At 41.7% G+C, this 23,819-nt stretch overlaps 3 protein-coding genes across 3 annotated transcripts; all 3 read right to left on the reverse strand.

The window, feature by feature from the left end:
* Positions 1-508: 508 nt before the first annotated feature.
* LOC133904320 (cyclin-D5-2-like) lies at positions 509-3,296 on the reverse strand. Its single transcript, XM_062345789.1, has 5 exons — positions 2,559-3,296; positions 2,393-2,479; positions 1,973-2,282; positions 1,725-1,861; positions 509-1,588 (listed from the first exon to the last, which is right to left on the reverse strand). The coding sequence occupies exons 1-5, from the start codon at positions 2,868-2,870 to the stop codon at positions 1,391-1,393; spliced, it is 1,044 nt and encodes a 347-aa protein (XP_062201773.1). The 5' UTR covers positions 2,871-3,296; the 3' UTR covers positions 509-1,390.
* A 4,610-nt stretch (positions 3,297-7,906) lies between these two features.
* LOC133905268 (cytoplasmic tRNA 2-thiolation protein 2-like) lies at positions 7,907-10,792 on the reverse strand. Its single transcript, XM_062347012.1, has 7 exons — positions 10,421-10,792; positions 9,815-10,166; positions 9,648-9,734; positions 9,445-9,566; positions 9,294-9,372; positions 8,739-9,133; positions 7,907-8,511 (listed from the first exon to the last, which is right to left on the reverse strand). Exons 1-7 carry the CDS (start codon positions 10,729-10,731, stop codon positions 8,463-8,465), a joined length of 1,395 nt encoding a protein of 464 aa, XP_062202996.1. The 5' UTR covers positions 10,732-10,792; the 3' UTR covers positions 7,907-8,462.
* A 9,743-nt stretch (positions 10,793-20,535) lies between these two features.
* Positions 20,536-22,684, reverse strand: LOC133905271 (transcription factor RSL3-like). The gene is made up of 5 exons (XM_062347017.1): positions 21,602-22,684; positions 21,280-21,507; positions 21,120-21,185; positions 20,954-21,019; positions 20,536-20,863 (listed from the first exon to the last, which is right to left on the reverse strand). The coding sequence occupies exons 1-5, from the start codon at positions 22,061-22,063 to the stop codon at positions 20,777-20,779; spliced, it is 909 nt and encodes a 302-aa protein (XP_062203001.1). The 5' UTR covers positions 22,064-22,684; the 3' UTR covers positions 20,536-20,776.
* Between the last annotated feature and the right edge of the window lie 1,135 nt (positions 22,685-23,819).

A 23,819-nucleotide genomic window follows, 5' to 3' on the forward strand; every position in this document is an offset into this window, starting at 1 on the left:
CTACATTTTACCATGTTTCTGGCATTGATAATCCCATCCAAAAATCTTAGTCTATCAAGAAATCACATGTGTTCTAATAATCTAAATACACTTCATGACCAAGTTCATTCATTTGCCAAGAATTGGTATTCTAGGAAGGATTAACTATACCATTTGCTGAAAAATGTTCACATGCCACAACTTCTTTTAGGTAGTTTACTTCTTAAAAACTTGCAAATTGCCTCAGTGTGCTCCACTGGTGTAAGAAATATCAAACTCAACTGGTTGTCCCCCAACTAAATACACAAGTTAGAAGTCACATCCACATTGCTAATCTTTAGGCAATTATTGGCGTAAAGTGCTAATCTCCTGTATCTTGTACATTAATACCTCCCATTCATATGCAACACCTGTCTTCCTTACAACAGCACAGTGTGTTGCATGCTTTCCTCAGCAAGCACAATTATTGACAAAAGGCTGCAATGTACTTATGAATCATGGTTGACAAGGGCTTTCCTTTACAGACCATATCTTATTTTACACATATGTGGAAGTGCTGTGCAACAGTGGGGTTTGGCCAAAATTCATCAAGTATGTACTAGCTAAGCTGCCTGCAATGTAACAGGGAAAAGGTTGCATTGGATTCTCCTGATAAAAGGCAGAGTAAGAAGAAGCGCTGGCATGGTCGCGAACTGAATGAGTGGCACTGAAAATTTGCAGCAGTCAGCAGAACTGATGAAGTCTACACTCAGGCAGAGGCATGCACAACATGCAATCTGATTCCATTCCTCAGGAACAGGAGGGGTTACAGAAGTACACAACCACTCCACAAGGTTTTGTTACAAACCATTGCAACCCATGCAAGGGCAGTGCAGCTGAGTGAAACACCACTCACACACACACATCCACTTGCAGAAGTGAAAAAAGGGAAACAGCTCTGATCTCCTATAAACAATGGCAAAAACCCCATCCTTTCAGTGTTGTTACCAATTGTTTTGCAACTTCTCTGCAACAGCAGCAGCCGCAGCATCTCACCATATGCAAACTGCAATGCAACATGGCATCCACAATGGCAGATCAAGCAGTGCAACTTTGGAGTAAAGTTCACTGGAAATGTGCACCGGCATTTGTGCACCGGCATTGGGCTGAACTCAAGCTCTCCTCTCCATAGGAAAGCTCAGCCCTCTGCTTTGTTCATTTCTTCCACCTCTCACAAACCAAACCAATCCAACCCAACAGGATGTCCAATGCCAACCCATGGCAGTGGCTCAAAGAACCTAAAAATCTTTTTTTTTTTTTTGCAAACATATAAGTTAAAAAGGAGGAAAAAGAATGAAACAAAAAAGGGAAGATAAAACCAAGCCCCCCTAGACATCTGGCTAAAACTTGTGTCCCCGGTGGTGCTAGCTTCTCAACGGATGCCCGGCAGCTCCAGCCTGATCCGCTTATTCCTCGCCGTCGCAAAGGCGGCGGTGTCGGTAACATCATCAACAAGAACAGAATCATATGTACTAGTGGCAACCTCATTGGAGCCTGAACATGGCAATGATCTCTTGTTACTCCGGTTCATGTCCCCAACCATCATACTGTAGCAGGCATGTACATGCTCCTGATCAAACAAACACATTTTTTTTTAAAAAAAAATAACCAAAACTAATCACATCTAATTCTCAAGTCATCTAAAGAGAACATTCATATGATCAAAATGCTACACGAGTATTAAAGGATGCAAGCAAGTGACTAACCTTCTGAATAAGACAGGATGGAGAAAGATAGCTCATCTTGGAATCCAGTGCTTCTTTGGTCAGTAGAGGTCCATAGGATGCAGCCAAGATTGCTGCTGCAGCCACAGTGGATGGCCTGTAATCAAGCACACTACCAGCTGCACAAACACAACACAAATCAGTCAGCCAGAGCAATGCAAGAAAGATCACTGGATCTCACAGGAGAAAAAAAAAAGTGATTTTGATGAGTAGACAGCTAGGAATTGAACCTTCAGCCGTGGCAAAGACGAAGCCAATGGCCTTGAGGGCGACACGAGCGCCGCCATGGTCGCCGCCGTCGTGCTGGTGGAGCCGGGACGATAAGCAGGGGAGGTAGTCGAAGGGCGTGACGGCGCCCATGCGCCACCCGAGCGTGGACAGCACGAGGAGCTCCATCCGGCGGATGGACGCCGAGCAGAACTCGTAGTCGCCGCCGGCGTCGAACTCCGACAGCGCCGGCGCGCGGCACTCCTCCATCTTGGCGGCCACGGACACGCACGCCACGGACAGCAGCCGCGCCGCCCACGGCATCGCCGCCCTCTGCAGTCACCAATGCAGCACGCCCCGCGTCAGGCATTCTAGCGTCCCCAAAAAGCAAAGAGTTTTTTTTTAGATTTTTTTTTTTTTTTACGGCGGCGCGCTTAGATTACATCGACGCGTCGCCGGAGGAAGAAGCTGTCGAAGTAGGCGATGGCGAGGTACGCCGTCCGGTGGCCGAACCCGAAGCACCCGCGCGTCTGCAATGGCGATTCAATCAGACGCCATGCCAATCTAATGGCGCCAAGGAGCTAAGCTAATAGACAGGCAGACGCTCACTTCAAGAATCCACTTGACGGCGGCGAGGCGGGCTTCCAGGAACAATTCCTCGGAGGCGGCCGCCGGGCAGTCCTCGTCGTCGTCGCCGTCGACATCAGCAGCGGAGTCGGAGGAGGAACAGAAGCTGGTCTCCTTAAAGACCAGCTGCTCCACGTACTCCTCCTCCTCCTCCTCGTCGCTGGCATTGTAGAGCGAGAAGAACTCGCCGTCGTCGACGACGCCATCGCCGAGGTCGGAGCCGTCTTCCTCGCAAATCAGCGAGAACGCGCACGCAGAGGCAGAGCAGTCCTCCGCCGCCTCCACCGGCGTCATTCTGCCCCGCCTCTCGTCACCACGCTTAACCAGCAAGTTAGTCACAGTGCAACCGATCGATACGCGTCAAGCAAGACAGGCGCGCAGCTCTGATGATACGGTGGTCGCCGGCGGCCGTGGAAAAGGCCGGAGCTGGAACGGGAGCGATCGAGAGTGAGAAGAAGTGAGCCTCCTCCCCTCTATTTAAGTGGCTCTCGCTGCTGGAGTATATGGCAGGATGCTGAAGGATACGGTGAAGACAGAATTATACTGGAGAGATTACGATAGGATATGATTAATTTGTTGGGTTGATCGACTGTAAACTCTCCATAACAGCCCGATTTTAACATATACTGTTTTTTTCTCCCTCCTTATTGCCATTTGCATTTCCGGGTATTGACAGTTTTGGTAGTAATTTTTTTCCTGTGATGGTTAACAAATTTTCAGCTGGGACTAACAGTACTATACCAGTACGGCTCGGCATATCTGAACTGCATCAGGGTATTCGTGCATATGTCATTCTGTAATTTACTGGACCATTTACTCTAAATATTGAGCCTAATCAGATTAGGATTGCTTGCAGGACTTTACAAGTTACAAGGTTACAATGTAAAATTCAGTTTTATGAAAATTTATATTAAGTTGGACCACCCTTATCTAAAACGCTAGATCCGCCACTGTAGACACAGATACAAGTGTCGAATTTCTATTTGAATTTAAATATTTAATTTGGTAAAGAAAATTTAGACATACAAAATACAACTTGGAATCCAATTTAGATTCAAGTAACCGCAAAAAAATAATTGAACATAGGTATCCAAATAATGCTGAAAAGTTCTCTTTTATCAGCTACTCTACTAGTATAACAATATATACAATGTAGATGCTTAAATGTTTTTTTTTCTCATATAGGATTAGTAAGTAGCATCGGTGCTTCGTTAGGCATCATGCGTGTAGTATACGATAATGTGCATCCAACTATCCATATGCTCATCTCAAAAGAATAAAAAAGGAAAAAAAAACCATTATATCCATACGCTCCACCTGACATGTCATGCTTACTCCTAACTTTTTTTTTGTCAGATCAAGAAATTTCTAGTCCCAGGCAACCCCTAGAATCTAGTGATGTGGAAAAGGCAGGCTGCGGGCTCTATATTTTAAAAAAAGGGATTTGTTTGAGAGGCCAATCTCAACCACCTCATATCATAATCACTCCCAAAAATTCTTAATGCAGCCAAAAATATAAATTGAATTGCAAACACTCCTGCAGGAATGTGCCAAGGATGGGACAAAGCACTCGGTTTGGACTCTAATCCGTGAGGACCAGGACCACAACCATTCAGAAAAGCAAAGCAATTTGAAAGTGAGCAGAGGCATAATACAGAAACAACATGGTATCTGCTCAGGAACCATGAAGCTAATATATAGCATCTTACAACACAACACTACCTCGTGACAAATTTAATTTTTACCTCAACACTTGACAGTTTAAAGGTTAAACCTTGCCGAGAACCGCTCATTCTCTTTGCCCAAAAAATAGTAAAATACCATGGGACTAACCTTGCAGTGCCCATATGCATGTATTTTCTTGCTCGTGAACTAGGGCAAGCTGTCTGCCAAGTCGCTGTCATACTACATCCACAAGTTATTAATAGTGGGGGCATGAGATATAATCACATATATATATATACACGCGCGATATATGTACAAATATGAGCTCACATGACTGGAGATGAGGATGCAAATGGTGGGCAGTGAACAAAACGCATGATTCAAGGGACAGTGTTCTGGACAACCGGAACAGTGCAGTTCTACACGCATCGTCCAAGATGCAAATTCAGCACCAGTGTACCACCAGCCACACCCCAATTGCCGCCATTTGAATACAAAACATGCAAGGAAAAGGCCAAGATTTGGCCAGAGCTCACTGAGATCAAGGAGCCATGGACCATCGGCATCAGGTGATTCAGGCAAGAAGACGAGAGAAAACTCGTGCCTGAAAATGAAGGATGGAGCACAGAAGAGTATATCATCAGTCATCAGAAGTGTCAAGTTTTCAGATGGAAGGGGGAGAAAACAAATGGCAGACTTGGATGTTCGATATCTGACCTGAATTGTTTGGCGATTCTTTTGATGACGGTCGTTCTTCAAATGCGGTCGAGTAAACGGCGGTTAAATCAAAACAAATCAGGTTCATAGAAGGAGTTTGAGGACGCAAGAGCTTCAGATTCTGAACAAGTTCAACTGAAGCTGACCATTGTGATAGCCTAGTAAAACTGTTCAACATGCATCAATTTGCAGCTGCAAGAACCACGACTAGAAATTTCTCCAGGAAATCAAAAATCCAGTTCACTGCTGCTGCAATGTTAATCTACTGTGACCGACGGTCCTGCATGTGGAACCAGTATACTGCATTAAAGATTGTACAACATTCTGCCCAACAATGTCTGAGATGGACAATTGTACATACCTGCCATTTATGAATTGCAAACCTGCCATCATATTTGAATTGGATTCATCGACATGCATTTATGAATTGCAAACCAGCAGATACGTGTCACAAATCAAACAACCCAGGACACATCATGTCGAGTTTGCTACAGGCCCCTGCATAGCCCAGCCCTGAATTCAGGTTCCCTCCAGCCCCACAACCACAAGAGAGAGAAAGAGGCACTCCTATAGAGAGAGGCCATCTGTATATATCCTAGCATTGTATCATTCAAGAACCAAGCCACAAGTGTTGACTAAATCCTCAGCAGTCTTTCAAATTATTAGCCAAAACTAATGCAAGTTGAGATGATAATGGCAGCAACTAGCAAGTAAACTAAAACCAGGGAGAGTTCGTTCTTCGGTAAGCTAAAACCAGAGAGAGAGAGTTCTTCCATGTGTGCAGTGCACCCACTACGATGAAGCAAGGCTCCAGAAACTACACTGATGCTGCTATCTACTGTGCCACTTGCAGATCTTTCCCCACTCACCAATGTTTTCTTTGACCAGTGCTTCAAGCTTTTGGATCAGAGGACAACAGCTCAAGGTGATAAAATAAATGAAGCCCAGGTTTGGTCTTGTCAATATCACAAGGGGTCCTTTCCCCATCCCCATATTTCAATGAAAGCAAGGGTCTGTGCCAATCACTATGGGACGCAATGGGCCTTTGCTTGTTAGAATGAAGTAAGCAAAAGTGGGCACTATGTGTGGAGGTCTTGTCCACTAACACACTACTAAAGGCATACAGTGACTAAACTCTACCGGTGCCAAACTTGGGCATGCTAGTTATAGCATTAGCATAGCTTAGCCCTTTTGAGTCACCAAAACACACAAATGATATTATAGTATGAACAATGATATGAAACTAAGTACAAGAACAAATATCTGATAGCCCTATTTGTTACCTTTTGTTTCCAGGGCTATTCGGGTCAGTCCTGCTGCCCAAAGAGCAAACAATTGCTTATGAAGCATCGCCTCTGCTGTTGATGGTAGTACACACAGTACCACTGCATTGTAATGTCATGGACAACAATACCACAAGGATGGGTTGATTGGATAGCTCAAGACAGGTTCCCTGCCACCCATGCTGCATCTACAAAGATTTTAAAGCACGAGTTCAAAAGCAATTGGAGTGACAATTGCAACTATTTGCAACTAATCCTTCAAAAGCGCAAGAACAAAATAAAAAACAGCACTTCTTCAGCGGGTAAAACTTTACCCGCCAAAGCAGCACTCTTAGCCATCTCCGAGAGCGAGAGAGAGAGAGAGAGAGAGAGAGAGAGAGAGAGAGAGAGAGAGAGAGAGAGAGAGAGAGAGAGAGAGAGAGAGAGAGAGAGAGGAGGTTTTACTGCTACAGTACCCCCGATACTGTAGCATTCGCATTTTCGTGCAGTCACTGTATCCAATGCTACAGTGTTGCTGCAGTACACCCCAACTTTGCTAAAACACTGTAGTAACCGAAATGCTGTTCATAGAGGTTGACTGTGGATCCGGAGGGAGAAAAATAGTAATAAAAGGTAGGAAATAAGGTAGCTGTTGGAATTAAAAAAATATATAAAGAGTACTGCAATAGTGTAAGAGGATGATGTAATAGTATTATAGAGGATGAATTTTTAGAGTATCTGTTAGAGATGATCTTAATCGATATACCCGTTATTTTTATTCTCACTTTGAACAACGAAGAACACTTGAAAGTTTGAAAATTTTGTCTCAAGTTCTGCCAGAATCCATCGACATCAGCTATCAACCGGTTGTCGGTCTGGTACCAGTTTTATAAACCCAAAATTGGGATTATCCGCAAAAAAATTACGGTAGAGCGCTGCTTCAACTATTTAAAATGAAAGCCCTGTAGGCCCTTGGGGACTTTGTACGCACTTGTGCTGCCATCATTGATGAAAAGCTGGATAAGCCCCTGCACGTTGGTTAAGATTACGGGCCAGGCTTTATGCCAACCCAATCAGATTAAAATGGCTAACCAAAAGGTCTAACCTTTACAAGCTTTTACCAAATAATAAGATGGGTTCCCAATGTTTGACCATTATAAGGGTTCAGCAACACTGAGAAGTGCACATGCATGCAAACACGCATGCGATGCATTTATCTTTTATTTCATTCACAAGAAAGGCTCTAATACACTTGTAATGTGTCAGTTAGTAGACGAGACAATGCATTAAAATGCAAAGGAAAAGACAGACGAGACAATGCACTAAAATGCAAAGGAAAAGACAGCGAAGACAAGTAGGAAATGACTTACTGTCTCAGGCATGAAATATCAGAGTTACATGATAATGTAGTAAAAAGCAAGTTGAAAAGATGGTTGTAAAAAGCAAAATGCAAGGGACCACTAATCTGTAGTGGCCTTACCATTTTTTTTCCTGCAACTGCTTATATATTGTACGTGATGTATGATGCGTATAGTTGGCATCTTGCATTGGTAATAGGATGCGCATCCCTTCTTTTCAAAAAAAGAAAAAAGGATTTGCATCCCTTCAATCCTACCAAGAACGAAGATGCAGGATTTATTTGTACATCCCACATATTCTTTAAGAAGAAGCCATATGACAACAGGAAGAATCAAGTACGAAGGAGTAACAGATTATAACCACAGTAAATACACAATTTATACAGAAAATGATTGGTCTAAAATCATTGGATAAATTCATTTGATTACAATCTTTGCTGGCAGAAGTAGGAAACCTTCAGCTGTCCAACGTCTGCTGCCCAAGATCAGTGGAAACTTGCTAGCAAGTGATGGTTTGCATCATCACTATACAGATTCCAGATAAATTTGAAGACTGAGTACTGAGGAGTTACAGAATACCAGGAGCTGAGTCAAGAATATAATCTATGGTGACTGTAAGGATGTCGCAGAAGTCTGGATAAAGCAGTGTCATACTGGACAGAAACACTCTATCCGTAAGTTTGGCTTATGCATGCTGCGTGAGGCCCACCAGGGGATTTCTTCTGGCTTTCCGGCACAACAAACAAAACAGTAGTAAACATGTATGTCAGTATAAACCAACACTCGGGCATTACCAGATGGAGAAAAAATTGTGACTCCATGAACTTAAATCATGAAATCAAAGTTTTTTGCTTATAAGCTCAGGTTTCACTCAAGCAATAATTTCAGTTTTCATCATCATCTTCTTCCAGCAGGTAATCTTCTATTTGATCTCTGAAATAAACAGTTCACTGAATCAGTGCACTCAAGGAACGGACATGACATTAGCAATTAATGGAGTATAGAACATACAGAAACAAATGGTCACATAAATTAAACATTATCCTAAGAAGCTATAGTATCGAAAGGTTCAATGTTTGCCTTTAGTAAAACACCGATAACATGCACTAAAAATACCCAGACAATGAAGCAGCTCATAAAGAAAGATAGATCAACCTCACCTTAGTGAGCTATGGCTGGCAGATGTAGTGTCCACTTTCTCAGTCCAAAACTTCGGTAGTAGTGAAAAGAAATGCTCATACATATTTGTACCAGCTGGTAGAATCTGGAAATGGCAGCTTTGACAACAATGAGCAGTATAAAGATCAATTTTCTCCTGAGCCTTGTGCTTTGTGCTTTCCAAATTCTGGAGTTCTGATTCACTGAACGGGCTTCCACATATCAGGCAGAGAATCTCAGAGAAAGTAGACTCGTTGGTATCAACATTCTGGAACTTGGAACGAAGCCGTGACGGCAGGAAATCATGATAGCCATTTGCTGAGAACTTGTTAAAAGAGAATGGCTTAAGCTTTTGTGCAGTTCTTAAAATGGTATGCTCCCGAGAAGGGTTCTCCTCCTGTAAATAGAAATGATAAGATATTAAAATTATGACTTGTCCTGCCTCACAAGAAATTCACAAAAGCAGTCAATAAACAAGAATACAGATTCAGTTCAATTCAGCATAGGTGAATTTAAAGTCCGTAATCAGGTGACATGCAAAGAACAAGCAGACCTACCCTTAGCCGTGAAACAAACGATGCAACTAAGCTGTTGATGCCACTGCAAGGCCTATCAAGAAGTTGCTGCGTCTTTAAACTGAGCATACAACCCGTTAGAATAAAAGACATTGTGAGGACAACTCAACTAAAAGATGAACTTTTATCTTACCTATCAAGTTCACAGAGCAAGCTAAGCTCTTGGGCCAGGCAATCATGGAGTGGAAGAACCACAGGTACTTCCCACCGTGTATCAACATATTGGACATCAGCTGGTAAAGAGTAACCTTGCCCCTGGGAATAATTAGTAATTTGTTATGCTCTCGAATGTTTTTTGAAGAACTATCAAGCATCATCACCAGATCAGCTATATACCTTCACGGTTGCAGATAGCACATGACATGCTATTCCAGAAGCACACGATCCCAGCATGATCTTGGTGTAGCCATTTTCCAGTGCAATCTGAGCAAATATCAACATGAACCAGAAAATACAACTTCATAAAGCATGCGAAAGCATGGACAAGCACTGAAGAGAAGCACCTTCTGCAACAAAAGCATGCGCAACCACCGAAGAAAATCGTCCCTCCCTGTCTCATCATCGATCATGCCGACCACCTCCCTTAACCTGCCCTCCCCATCCTCCGATCCGGAAGAGAACACATCCTCAAGAGGGGCAATATGCACTGCCTTATCGCCCAGCGACAAACTCGACACGATCGCCCTGATATCTTCTATCGCAGTCTCAATTTCCCATTGCGGCTTCAGCGATAAAACGCTGCTCTCGTCCACAAATGCCACCCCCAGGCCGAAGGCTGGCAGCGCCTGCGAGTTGCTGGTCTCCCAGCTCTGGATCGCCTTGGACTGCATCTCGTGTATGAATTGCAGGGCCACCCTGGAGTGTGCAGCAACACTTCAATTCAATGGGCTATTATAACAAAATTATACAAATGCAGCAACTTTGAGAACTAAAGGCGGAACTGATTATTTTTGCCACCCATTACTTCGTAATACTAGCTGCTCCAATGCCATTATGTTCGCCATGTATATTGATCTTTTGTCACCGGAACAATTTCTCCGAAACTAATCGATGAAGAAAAATAAAAATAAGAGGGGGGGGGAGGGATTGGGAGAAGACGAGAAGTGGACCTGGAAGCGGGGCCGCCGGAGAAAGCGAGGAGGACGGCGTCGGTGGGGCGCACCATGGCGTTGCTCGTGACGGCGAGCTTGAACTTCCCGAACAGGTGTGCCCGAAAGCATCCCCCGCACATGCCGACGCCGCCGGCCACCGCGGCGGCCGCGCCGCCGCTGTCGCACTTGCCACACGTAGCTGCGGCGGCGGAGGAGAAGGAAAGCTGGCCCATCCTCTCCGACGGAGCATCGTCCTCGGCGCCCGCAGAGGAGGAGGAGGAGCAGTGGGGCCCGCAGCCTGCGCCGCCGCAGGAGGTGGCGGCGGCCATGGCGGGCGCGGGGGAGGGTTGGAAGGTGCGGACGGGGACGGCGGATTAGGGGTGCGTGTGCGAAACGTTTATTGGGCTTCGTTTTGGGCCCATTTGGTTGTAAAATAATTGTCCTTTTTCTCATTGTATAAATAATTATTTGAGTTGGAAATTTTCGGGGATCTAGATTACAGTATCATCTGTGTTTTTCAGATTTTTTTCAAAACTATTTTAATAATATTTTATAATTTGATAGCAATAGAACATAACATTTTTTATTTTTAAATCTATCGTCTGTTGAAAGGAGGATATGTTTATTTTTTAAAAACATATCGTCTGTTAGAAGGGGATCATGCTGGTAACATCTATTTTTTGTAATTTTTTTATTTTTGAAATATGAAAATAAAAAATCATTTATTTCCTACTAGCTAGACCCATGGCCCATATGACAACATGTGTTTCATGGGTCAACGTGCATTTCATGGGTCGACTCGACCTGCGTAAGGAGCCAAACAGCTCGAGAGGTGGTGCAGGAAGAAAAACCGTGAGCGGCACGAAGGTGGCGACCAGCCGTGAGCGTTGCGGCAGGTGAAGCTTGCCAGAGTTGCATCTGGCTGGCCTCGCAGTCAAAGGAGGCGGCTAGGAGGGCTGAGTCGACCTCGAACCTCAGGAGGCAGCTACGCACCCTCAATGGAGGTGCCCGGCCGCCTGGGTGTGGTTGGCTTGTCGTTGGGGAACAGCGGTGGCGGCTTATCGATGTAGGACGCGAAGCTAATTCAACTAATCATTTCGAAGCTTCTTTTCAGCCAACAAATCATATTAGCATGGACTGTATAATTGTGATCACGGTTCAAAAAACTGACGGTAACCGCTCAAAAACCGCGGTAATCGACCTCCTCGGTCCGGTCCGGTTTCAGAAACTGAACGGTAACCGAATTTGAATTCAAAAAATTTGAATCCAAACCGACCTGTTACCGAACGGCTAAAATCGTGATTTTTTTCCAAATTTCAAATTTTGCCAAATGAATTTTCTCCGATTTTTTTTGAATTTTTGACCGGTACCGCGGTTATCGCGAATTTTCAGTTACCGCCGAAGCTCAGTAACCGAGCTCCGGTCGGTAACCTTAACCTTGGTTGTGATAACATAATAATTGGATGGAAATTTTGAATAAAAAGTATATTTCTTCTGGCAATGGGCACTCGTTATCCGCTACCCAACGAAAAATTACTTCATTAGGTCCCGGGTATAGGGTATTTTTTATACCCATAAGTCTGCTAAGGGGAAAAAACATCATCCATCAGATAGAGCGGGTTCGGGTACACTCTCGTGGTACCTGAACCCGTATACCCATGGGTCCCTACCTCTTTCAAAGTCGGTCCACGTAGCCCAAATAGCTCACAAAATCGGCACTCGGTAACCCTAAGTCGCCTAGCCGCTGCTCTCCCATTGTCCTACACACCACATGGTCGTACTCTCGCTCGGCTGCTCCTGCTTAGCGCCTCGGCCTCGCCCAATTGCCCGTGTTGACGTGTGCAGTTGCCTCGTTCCCGTCCTGGCCGCCGTTGTTGCACGATCCATTCCCGTTTGTCACCACCAGTTCCCGTCCTGGCCCTGCCGTTCCCCTCTCGAACACCAACTGATGAAATTTGTATGCTTTATACATCTGTATGCATAAAAGCTAGAATAAAAGTAGATGTTCCATTTCACAGATTGATGGCCTTCTCCCAGGTAGGGCTATCAAAAAAGCTCGAGGCTCATGAGCTACTTACACTCAACTTGTTATAAGCTCGATTCGAGTTTGGTTTGAGACTTTAACAAGCCAAGCTCAAGCCTAGCCACAAGCTCGCGAGCTTGTCGAGCTCGAGCACGAATAGATCATCAAAAGTTCGGTTAACTCCAACTGCTTTCCGTCGAGGCAAAGCCAATACCCATTCACTTTAACCAAGTTGATTTTTTTAACCTTACCATCCAATCCAAAGTTGAATCGTCCAACCTCAAGGTCATGTAATTATATACACATGTAGCTCATAGATAGGACTATAAAAAAAGCTCAAGGCTCACGAGCTACTCGAACTCAACTCACTCTAGCCTCGATTCGAGCTCGACCCTAGACTCTAACAAGCCAAACTCAAGACTGATTATAGGATTGGTCAGATCTTTGGCTCAGATCGAGCTCAGGTCGAGTCTCTATCAAACTCAAGCTTAAGACGATGGGCTCACTCGAACTTGGCTCGTTGATAGCCCTACTCCCAAATAGGCAAATTATAAGGTTACCTCTCCTTCAAATATTTTGGTGATTAACCAATTGTTTCATTAACTATTGTGAACGGTGATGTTCATATCAACATCCAGGGAGCAATTCAGTCTGCAGCCCTTCCTGGGCTCCAAGAACAACTCAATTGTTGATGCTAATTTTTACTGATGAAGTTAACCTCTGCTACTTTACAGTATTATGGACACTGGTAAAGCTACAACTTTTGTTAACCTTATTGCTCTTTTTGTGTATTGATGGCAGGGGTTGGCCCTGACTAGAGTTCTGAAGATCAAGCACCTGCTAATCATCAGTGGCGCCAAGTTCTAGTCACCAACTGTGGACGAGAAGGCTTACGCTAACAAGATCAGATGCACCTCTCTTCACTTCATTGGTACTTTAATTTCTTCACAGATTATTCCATTGTTATGCCTGTTAGCTTGTTGGCTAGTTCTTCCTAATTTCATCAGTTGCTTCAAAGGCCTTGCATTGGTGGAAACGTCATTGTTATGCCTGTTAGCTTGTTGGCTGGTTCTTCCTAATTTCATCAGTTGCTTCAAAGGCCTTGCATTGGTGGAAACATCATTGCATACTGCTATTTCTGTATGCTTTTGTATGTTGTTTCTGTATGCTTTTATTCATCTCCTTGGTCTGTGAATAATAAGTTACTAAGGTAGTGTTGTTTGTGAATTTGTCTGGTTGGTTAGCTTAGTGCATCACTTAGCAGCAACCTTGGATGTTACATCATCCTAAAGGAAGGAGCAGAGGTTGTTTATTTGAGGCTAGTAGCCAGCTGATATTATTCTTGGGTGTGGGCAACCCGTCGGGTACCCGTTACCCGCTTGGGTTTGGGTATGGGTAAAAATTATACCGTGAGTGGGTATGGGTATTATAGCGGGTGTATTTGTTTGAGACGGGTATGAGTATAAGGTGGTATTATCCGACGGGTCTAGACCCATTGCCATCCCTAATTTCTTCTTGCGATGATCGGTAATTAGGTGCACATTTACAGCTTTTTATTGGATGCATTTCTTTTTTGTTTATTTTGTTGCAGTTAATTGTCATCAATCAATAACTACAATTTGCAGTTATTAGTGTCTGTTGGATTGGACAACTTCCATCCATTAAGTTTGTATAAATAGACAACAAAAGTGCAATGAAATCATTCGATTCACATACTACTCAATTCTCTCTACTATCCATTACATTTCCTACTACAACACGTTATCATGCATGTAGTGCTATAATGCGCTAATCTGCTAAACACACAACGGTAAGCATCGCTATGGCTTCATCTTCTCCAACAGATCATCATCATGCAATAAGAGACGTGCTTACCAAATTGGCGGCCTTGGAGGCTATCATTCTCTAACTCGTTCCATCCCGGCCTTGCAACGTCCGACCAAGCCATCGTTGTCATCGCCATCACCATGGATGTCATCACCTTCATCATGGTCGTGCACCATCATGTGCTCCTCACGGCCCATCCCACAATGGCATCATCATCCACGTGACAGAGGCACTCTTGCCTCGGGATCCAAGAGAATGCCGCCGCCTCCCATATTGTTGATGCCCTCCTGAATCCGGTGAGACCGCTGCCTCACCCTCACGGCGGTGGCGATCGTCCCATATTGCCATCATTGCCCATGAGGAAACCTTTTCCACGATCTTCTTCAAGAAGGCAGAGCCAATCCATCTCTTCGGCAGGCACACCTCTGTGTGTCAGCGGATCCTCCTCGGGTGGATTAGGCTGAGCAAAGCTACGGTGGCAGCCACCTGAGAAATGGCAGTTCCCCTTCAGGCAATAGTGCTTGGCTCACCCCCGATGATGGTTGCTCTTCAGGTGGAAGAGATCAGCGCCAACTCGGCGCGGCGACTCCAAGGCAACGTCTAGCCAGTTTTGGCACAAGCACTGCGTCTCCAAGGGGGTAGCTAGCCAACCAAACACCCATCAACCGGACCGACACGTCTTTTTTGCACTGCTCTTCGGGCGACGTCGAACCGGCGGCAATCCGAGCTAGTGGTGGTTCCCACCCACATTGCAGCAACCAACTGTGCGATGACTCACGTCATGGCAGCTGGCAATGCATCGCCTCCCGATGGCACCTTAGGTGGCGCGTGATGAGGCGGCTACCCCACCCCCCACCCCCCAAACCCTAGATAATTTGGGCCTCAACCCATTATTTTGGCTAGGTTACACATAGGCTAGCGTAAGTTTACAAAAAAAACCCTGGTTTCACATTAGTTGCGTGCAAGTTTTTATAACATCAGTTATAAGTTGTATTTCTTGCAATTAAGGCCCTTGGATCTTTAACAGTTGCAAAAATAATATGTACGACTGCATTTTAAATGTATTACCTATTTCCAAGCATTCCAAATATGCAACTTTGCATTATTTATAGCATCACCTCCATCCAGATCTCAAAACTAAGTATTTAATGGAGGAAGATCTACTCGCTCTTTGGAGATATATGATCAACAAAAGAGTGGTAATATCGTCCGAAGCTCAATGCGAATGGCTACTCATTTGTTTTCAGGACTTTAAGTCAGTGACAGACTATAACTTTCAAGTTCATAAGATCTGCTCTAAGTTGAGATTTTGTGATCACACAGTCTCATATGAAGATATGATTGAGAAAACCTTATACACTTTCCATCCATATTTACGGGTATTGCAATAGCAATATCGCCAACAGAAATATGCAAAGTATTCTGAGTTGATATATAGTTTACTTAAAGCTGAAAAATATGATGAACTTCTCATGAAGAATCATCAAAATCACCCAACGGGTTCTACGCCTCTACCTAAAGTACATGATAATACTCAGAACACGAGTAATTTCATAGTCGCAAAAGGAACCACAAGAAATTTAGGAGGAAATGGAGGTTTTCCAAAAGGTAGAAAAACAATGGCGTTGACAAGGGCAAATGTCATTTCAAGAGAAATCATAATAAAGACAACTATCAAGTTTATCAAAGGTGTGAATGTATTGATCATCGTACAAGTAAATGTCGAACTCCCAAATACTTGGTTGAATTGTATCTCAAATCTATTGGGAAAGGCAAGCAAGTTCAAGGGGATAAATTTGAGGCTTACTTCAATGCACAACTGGAAGATAATACGGTAGCAGGCTCTTCTCAAAATGTTCCTCGGAACAACCAAGATACAATCCAATAGATGGAGGATGACCCTCTCAACATAGATGACATGCTTGTGGAATTCAATTCCCAAAATAAGTTTGGAGACCTCAATTAGTCTCCTAATCATTCCCTAAATATCATTAGCCTACTATTGTCCTACTTGATGTTGTATATTATATGTCATTATATCCAATCATGTACCTCAGGCATGATACTCAACAATATCAGCATTGTATGTATTCTATATATGAGTTAAATTCATACTTATTTTTTCTCTTTTATATTTATTTATATATAGAATTTTATGGGAGGCAATTAGATGGAGGAAGAAATCTATTTAGTGGATGATTGTACCACTAATACAATACTATGGGTGACAAAATATTTCTATACGCTTACGAAGAAACATGAAAATGTTCTAACTATTGCTGGACGCGATTCATTAATTGTGGGTTCGAGTCGAGCCACAATTATTCTTCCTATGGATACACACATAGTGATCACGAATGCACTCTTGTATCCTGATTTTATTTGTACCCTACTCAGTTATAAAGATATATGTTTAAATGATTTTCATGTGGAAACTCAAACTGAGAACAGTGATGAATATTTATTTCTCATCAAATCTAACGAATATGGCAAACAAGTGCTTGAGAAATTTTTTTCCTTATCATCTAGATTGTACTATACATACATCAAACTCATACCACATATTGCGTTTAAATTTTTTTTTAGAATCTTGATAAATTCAAGACTTGGAATGGTTGTCTTGGTCATCCCGGTGTAGGGATAATAAGAAAAATTATTAGCAATTTTGTTGGTCATAATATTAGTGTTGTAAAATTTCTAAAATCATCAGATTCTGTGTGCACTGCATGTGCCACACAAAAATTAATTTTGAGGCTCTCTTACCGCAAAATTAAAAATGAGCAACTCAATTTACTTGAACGCATTCAAGGAGATATGTGTGGTCATATTCAACCATTATCTAGACTATTTAGATACTTTATGGTGCTCATTGATGCATTCGCAAGATGGTCTCATGTACATATATTATCCACAAGGAAAAATACTTTTTCTAAATTAATTGCTCACAGAATTGTAAATATATAATGTGAGCAATTAATGTGACCAAGACAACCATTCCACATCTTATTGGGGTCATGCGGTACTACTATCATGGATTGTAATTTATCAACATCTTATTGGGGTCATGCGGTACTACTATCATGGATTTAATCTAAATTCGACCAACTACATATCATACAATTTCCCCAATGCAATTAGTATGTAAAAATCAATTAAGTATTTTCTATCTACAAAAATTTGGTTGCACCATGTACGTACCGATATCACTACCGTAGTGTACATCAATGAGCCTCACAGAAAAGTAGGAATCTATGTGAGGTATAATTATTCGTCAATCATAAAATATATTGATCCTCTAAGAGGAGATCTATTCATAGCCTGATATGCTTATTGCATTTTTGATGATGACATCTTTTTGGCATTAAGGGAAGATATGTACCACAAAGAATGCTAGGAAATACATTGGAATGTCACATGCATTCGGTCCTTGGATCCACATACTAAAGAATCTGAACAAGAAGTTTAGAGAATTATAAATTTGCAACATGTTGTAAATAATTTATCAGATGCATTTACTAATCACAAAGGGTGTCACTAAATCACATATCCCTGCAGTGAATGCACTATAAAGAGTGGAGGTACATTATAAAACCACTCATCTCCCAAATGCAAAATAAAAGGGAGGGGGGATCTAGTCATAAAGTATAAAACTTCTCAAAAGCAACCACAGAAGCAAAGGAATATATCTTCTAAATCAGTAAATAAAATTAAACCTCAAGTTAAAAGACACATAATGGATGCTCAACATCTAGAACCCAACACAAATATGCTCACTATTTATATGTTGGGACATCGGAACATCCTAAATTCATCGTTATGGGAAATCATGAGGATGTAAATGAATTTTCCACAAACTATATCTATTCAGGAGAATCATATAACAGAAATACTATAATTGTTGATATATATTTCTCCTCCAAAATTGTCAAAGAGTTTGAGGTAGTTCCAGAACCAAAGTTCATAGTAGAGTGCCTCAAGTGCTTGGACTAGAAAATGGAAGGAGGCAATTGAGATAGAATTGTGCTCGCTTAGCAAAAGAGGACCATTTAGCTCAGTAATACCAATTCCTCATAATGTTTCTGCTATGGGACCAAAATGGGTTTTCATTCAAAAAAGGAATAAAAATAATGAGGTGATGAGATACAAAGCGAGACTTGTAGCACAAGGGTCCATACAAAAATCCAGCATCGATTACGATGAGACATACTCTCCAGTTATGGGTGTAATAACGTTCTGATATTTGATTTCATTAACAATACAAATGAATTTATCTATGCAGTTGATGGATGTATGATCATATATTTATATGTGTCACTTGATTCGAAAATCTATATGAAATTCCCTGAAAGGCTTAAAATTCAGAATCCAAAAACATATCGCGACATGTATTGTGTAAAACTAAACAAGTCACTATATGACTTAAAACGATAAAAAAGAATGTGGTACAACTGACTGAGTGAGTTCCTTTTACAAAGGGGTTTCTCAAATGATGATGGTCGTCCATGTGTATTTATAAAGAAATCTTCAATGGGGTTATGCATCATCTCAGTATATGGCGATGATCTTAATATCATCGGAAATACAAAATATATTAAAGAAGCAAACAATCATCTTAGTATGAAGTTTGAGATGAAAGATTTAAGTAAAACTAAATTTTTCTTAGGTTTACAACTTGAGCACTTTTCCTCAGGAATACTGATACACCATTCTGCATATATTAAGAAAATATTGCAAAAAATTAATATGGATAAATCATATCCATCAAATACCCATGTGGTTGTTCGATCCCTTGATACGGATAAAGATCCATTCAAACATAGGGATGATGATGAAGAAATACTTTGACTTAAATTTCTATATTTTAGTATCATATGAGCACTTTTGTATCTTACAAATTGCATCAGGCCTGGTATTGTATTTGCAATCAACTTATTGGCTAGACATAGTGCTACCCCAACTAAAAGATATTCGGTTGGAGCAAGGCAAATCTTTAGATATCTCAATGGTATAAAAGATCTTATTTTATTCTATCAGAAAAAATAAAGATATGACTATGGTGGGATATACTAGTGCTGGATATTTATCTAATCCTCGTAATGCTAGATCACAAAGTGGGTTTGTCTTCCTATATGGTGGTGCAACTTTCTCATGAAAATTATCAAAGCAAACTTTAGTGTCCACTTCCACTAATCATTCTAAAAAAATTGCTTAATACGAAGCATCACGTGAATGTGTACAGCTTCGCAGAATGATTAATCATATTTAAGGATCATGCAGTATAGATTCATCATAATCTTCCATAATTATCAATGAAGATAATATTGTTTGTATTGCTCAAATGCAAACATATTATATAAAGAACAATATCATAAAACACATTGCTCCAAAATTATTTTATCCCCATAAATTATAGAAAAATAGAGAAGTTAATGTTTTGCAAACAAAGCATTGTGAAAATCTAGCAAATTTATAAACAAAGTCCTTATCAAATCTACATTTCAAAAATACGTTTATGGAATTGGTATGGGACTACTTAGGGATTTGCAAAGTTTAGGAGGAGTAAACTCCTAAAATTATAACATGTAAATGATCATCAGATTATGAATACTGCACTTTTTTCCTTTATAAGTTTTCCATAATAATTTCTCATATATGGTTTTTAATGTGGCAATATTAATAGAAACATTCATATATGTCACATTATTTTCTCCTAATATTTTTCCGCTGGGTTTTTAATGACTTTTTCTACCCTTCTTTCCTTTTCCTTTGTATCAATGAAACCTTTGGATTGTCTTCAATTGGATGGGGGAATCCAATTGACATTTCAATGACATACTACAATTATATTTCTTCTCATATTCATTGCGTTGTATATATACAATGAAATTGATCATGAGGGAGTGTTGCAGTTAATTGTGATCAATCAATAACTGCAATTTACAGTTATTAGTGTCTGTTGGATTGGACAACTTAGGTCCATTCATTTGTATAAATAGACAACAACAGTGCAATGGAATCATTCGATTCACACTACTCAGTTCTCTCTACTGTCCATTACACTTCTTACTACAACATATTTATTTATTGTGTACAGGCATCGCTCTTCCACAAGGTAACGGTTTTGAAATGTTCAAAAGTGCAACCATTAAGTGGCAAAATTTGATCGCATTGTCACAGGACAAGAAAGTGCTGTATTTCCTCCAAATAGAACAAACAAAAACTTGTACGGTTTCAAGATTTAGCATTGCACGCTAAAAGAAAGATAAAACTGAGATTACTGATCTTGTCAAAAGGTGTCTTCTGAAAGACAAAAAATTTGCCCCGTGCGATTTGTGTGGTAAAACTGTCTCTTGGCGTAAGTAGTGCAGTAGGCAAGCTGGCATGGCCTTTGCCAGTATGCTACTTCTGTACCTATCAGTAGGATGCTTCAGCAACTGCTGATGAACTGTATAAAAAGTTCGACTGTGGTTACAGGCACTGATCGGTCAAGTAACAAATTCCTCGCAAATGCAGGTTGCGTCGAATCATCTGTCCATGTTCAGATCAATTCCAATGTTCATCCCATTAAATGCAATCGGTGCATACATCCACATATCGTCAGAGCTCAGGAGCTGAAGAATCAGGCAAAAAAGCTATTAATGTAACATAATCGTGGAACAATACAGACAATACGAACTTAGATAAACTCTGTAAATACCCACCTTGATCTGAAGCTGCAGGAACTTCACATAGTGAACTGCCTCTTCGAGCATGGTGCTGATATCTACCTGCAGTATCAACAAAAGTAAAGTCGTTATAGACATTGCACTTTAGTAGTATTCCATGCAATGTAATTGTTTTCAATGGCATTTTTATTCAGAAGCATACTTTGGTACCATTGGGCACGAGGTTCTGCAGTATCTTCAGCCTCTCATTGATCCTCTCCCTCCGTTTCTGCATAAGCAAAGAACAGCAACAGTAATTTTCAGATTCAGTTGTGATGAGGATTGATCCTTCATAAACAAAACACGATGATCATTCATAGTACCCTTGCATAGATGCTCTGGGGTTCAGTTGCCACGACGCGACCAGCCTGAGCCTTGCCTTTTGGACGAGCATCAGCATTTGCAGACTTCTGAGAGGCATTTGAATCACTGTCAGAAGTGCAGCAGCTCGTTGGGCTTCCACGTGTGATGGCCATACTCGCATCCTCATCTCCACTCTGTTTGGCCTTCTTCGCTCGCTTAATTTCACCCTTCCGTGCGCATTTACGACCCTGCATTTACCCCAATTCAATCAGTATTTACGTCAGAAATCTGAGCATCTAGATATGAACTTTACTGGTCAAAGGGTTGATCATGAAGACTTACTCTTGTTTGATCACCAAGTTCTTGTACCAAGTGCTTTCTCTTGTCAGTAGCACTTGCTGGGTCGAGCATACTCATGCTTGGATCATCAAGATCGCATTGATTCAGGTCGACGTTCCCATAGAAATTAAGGGAACGGTTTGAAAACGCATTCAGACTCTCAGTTGCACCTTGCTCCTGGACCAAGCTCAGGTCATGTGGGGAAAAGCAGGAGCTTATCCCAAGGACCTCATTTGAGTTACTCAAACAGTAGCCCTCATATGCAGGTGGAACAACAAGGTTACTGCCAATGCTGTCACTGTATGCATTGGAAGCTTGATCAGACCAAGGCAGCTCTTGGTGACCTCCCTCACCATGGGAGGGGAAGGCACCAAGCAGTTGCGCCATTATCTCCGACTCCTCGCCCTGCAACGAGTAGTCAAACTCGGTCCAGCCCACCTCAGCAATCAGCCCTCCAGCCTCCATTGTGATGTGAAATTAGGACTTGGAGGTCAGAGGTGATTGTGTAGCGTGCTTGAGATGCTTGCTGGGTGAAAACTGATGCACAACAGTGCAGGTGCTTTTATGCTGTTCAGGAACCAGAATCCAGAAACTTGTCAGGGGCCATCATCTGCAAAATTTAAAAAATGTGACTATGATTAAAGAATTGGCAGTCCACGGTTGGGACGAAGTTTATGGTGACAAGTTAACAAATAGCAACAACCAAAGCATGTCCTGGAGATGTGAAGGTAACAAGACTAGAAAACTTCAACTGCTAGTTGGTAGACAAGACAGTGACTTATCCAAGATTACAGTTCTGTGGCCTGTCTGTGAAGGAGGTTCGATGATTGGAGACACTTTACTAGTCATTGATTCATCAAGGACAGGGAAAGAAAGCCTATGATCTCTTAACATAGGGATAACAGGGTTTAGCTTAGCAAATAGAATAGAATAAGATGCAGGGCGTGATGCTGGTTAGAGAAATGGAATAAAGAAAGCAGATGGGAAGACAGGCCTGCACGAACATGGTGGAGGGAATCTGAACATTCTTAAGAACTCAAAAGAGATATGACAGCGCCCCGGGCCCCCGCTGATATCGAGGAATGATACCTTACTGATATTCTTCTGCGGAACTCCCAAAGCCTCAATGATTTTCCGTAAGTGCAAGGGAGAAAAGGACTCCAAATGCTACATTCGACACACAGCAAGTGCGTTAATCCAGTGAACTTTTCTGAACTAAACTTAGACATCAATAAGTTTGTGTCTACAGCCTCATACAATGCAGTGCTTTATGCAATTAAACCACAACAATATACAGAAAAGAAACTGAACAAATGCATAGGTTTTCATCAGATGGTTTATCAAATGTCAGCTTTCTGAAGGTCAACCAGGGCAACAGTTGCATCAAGATGCCCAAGGCCTTCAGAAAACACAATTAGATTTTAAATTCAGATTTATGGCACATTTTGTGAATCGATGAGCATGTGCAGCATCAAAATGGAAGCCACAATGTAGGTCTCCATATAAGGTGTCAGGTTTCTGCAATGCCCGACAAATATGAATCTGCTGGAGATTTGCTGCTGATACCCTCATCAGCAGGAAGTGATCTGCAACCATCTAGCAATAAAGAGCTGCACATGACTCAGATCCACCACAATGTACAAATCAGTTGTACTTCTGTCATGTCCTGAAAAGGGACCTCTTGCCTCTCTTTGTCAAACAGGAACAGCTAAGATGCTGGCGAGGAAAGTGATTTGAGGAACAAGATAAGGTTTGTTTATGGTCCATTATTCTTACCCTTTAGCTGTACGAAAGAAGCAATGAAGCCTCCGATGTTATGCGGCCAAACTGCACGCGTATGCATTATTGAATACCTAATTAACCAACCATGTATCACTAATAGCGTATAAACGAAGAACATAATATATGATCATTGCCAAGTAAACACTTATGTTTATTTTCTGACTAACAAAGTTATCCTTCATAGCATTGGAAAGCCAAATTGCTTGTGAGATCACTCCCTTTGGAGATCCTGAAAGATATTCGCTTCTTAGGATTTCTTAGCTTATAAACTAAGTGCACAAACTGGCACCAATAAATTATGCCAGAGCACAGCCTTGCTCTGTTGTGCTTTTCTGAAGAATAGCTACATTTTAAGATGAGTATATTTTCTTTCACAAAACAAGCATTTTGTTTTATTTTTCTCAAAGCAATATCATCATTACAAAAGTATTCTAGATTC

Source organism: Phragmites australis, chromosome 22, assembly GCF_958298935.1.
Source record: "Phragmites australis chromosome 22, lpPhrAust1.1, whole genome shotgun sequence".
NCBI classification, from domain to species: domain Eukaryota; kingdom Viridiplantae; phylum Streptophyta; class Magnoliopsida; order Poales; family Poaceae; genus Phragmites; species Phragmites australis.

What these genes read in the sequence shown, in the direction of transcription:
- LOC133904320 (XM_062345789.1), bottom strand. Translation starts at nt 2,870, where the DNA reads ATGACGCCGGTGGAGGCGGCGGAGGACTGCTCTGCCTCTGCGTGCGCG. An exon ending in CCGTCAAGTGGATTCTTGAA is followed by an intron (nt 2,480 to 2,558) that starts GTGAGCGTCTGC and finishes TCGCCATTGCAG; the next exon opens with ACGCGCGGGTGCTTCGGGTT. An exon ending in CGTCTTTGCCACGGCTGAAG is followed by an intron (nt 1,862 to 1,972) that starts GTTCAATTCCTA and finishes GTGTTTGTGCAG; the next exon opens with CTGGTAGTGTGCTTGATTAC.
- LOC133905268 (XM_062347012.1), bottom strand. Translation starts at nt 10,731, where the DNA reads ATGGCCGCCGCCACCTCCTGCGGCGGCGCAGGCTGCGGGCCCCACTGC. An exon ending in GCATGCTTTTGTTGCAGAAG is followed by an intron (nt 9,735 to 9,814) that starts GTGCTTCTCTTC and finishes ATATTTGCTCAG; the next exon opens with ATTGCACTGGAAAATGGCTA. An exon ending in CGTTTGTTTCACGGCTAAGG is followed by an intron (nt 9,134 to 9,293) that starts GTAGGTCTGCTT and finishes TTCTATTTACAG; the next exon opens with GAGGAGAACCCTTCTCGGGA.
- LOC133905271 (XM_062347017.1), bottom strand. Translation starts at nt 22,063, where the DNA reads ATGGAGGCTGGAGGGCTGATTGCTGAGGTGGGCTGGACCGAGTTTGAC. An exon ending in AACTTGGTGATCAAACAAGA is followed by an intron (nt 21,508 to 21,601) that starts GTAAGTCTTCAT and finishes GGGTAAATGCAG; the next exon opens with GGTCGTAAATGCGCACGGAA. An exon ending in CCCAGAGCATCTATGCAAGG is followed by an intron (nt 21,186 to 21,279) that starts GTACTATGAATG and finishes TTGCTTATGCAG; the next exon opens with AAACGGAGGGAGAGGATCAA.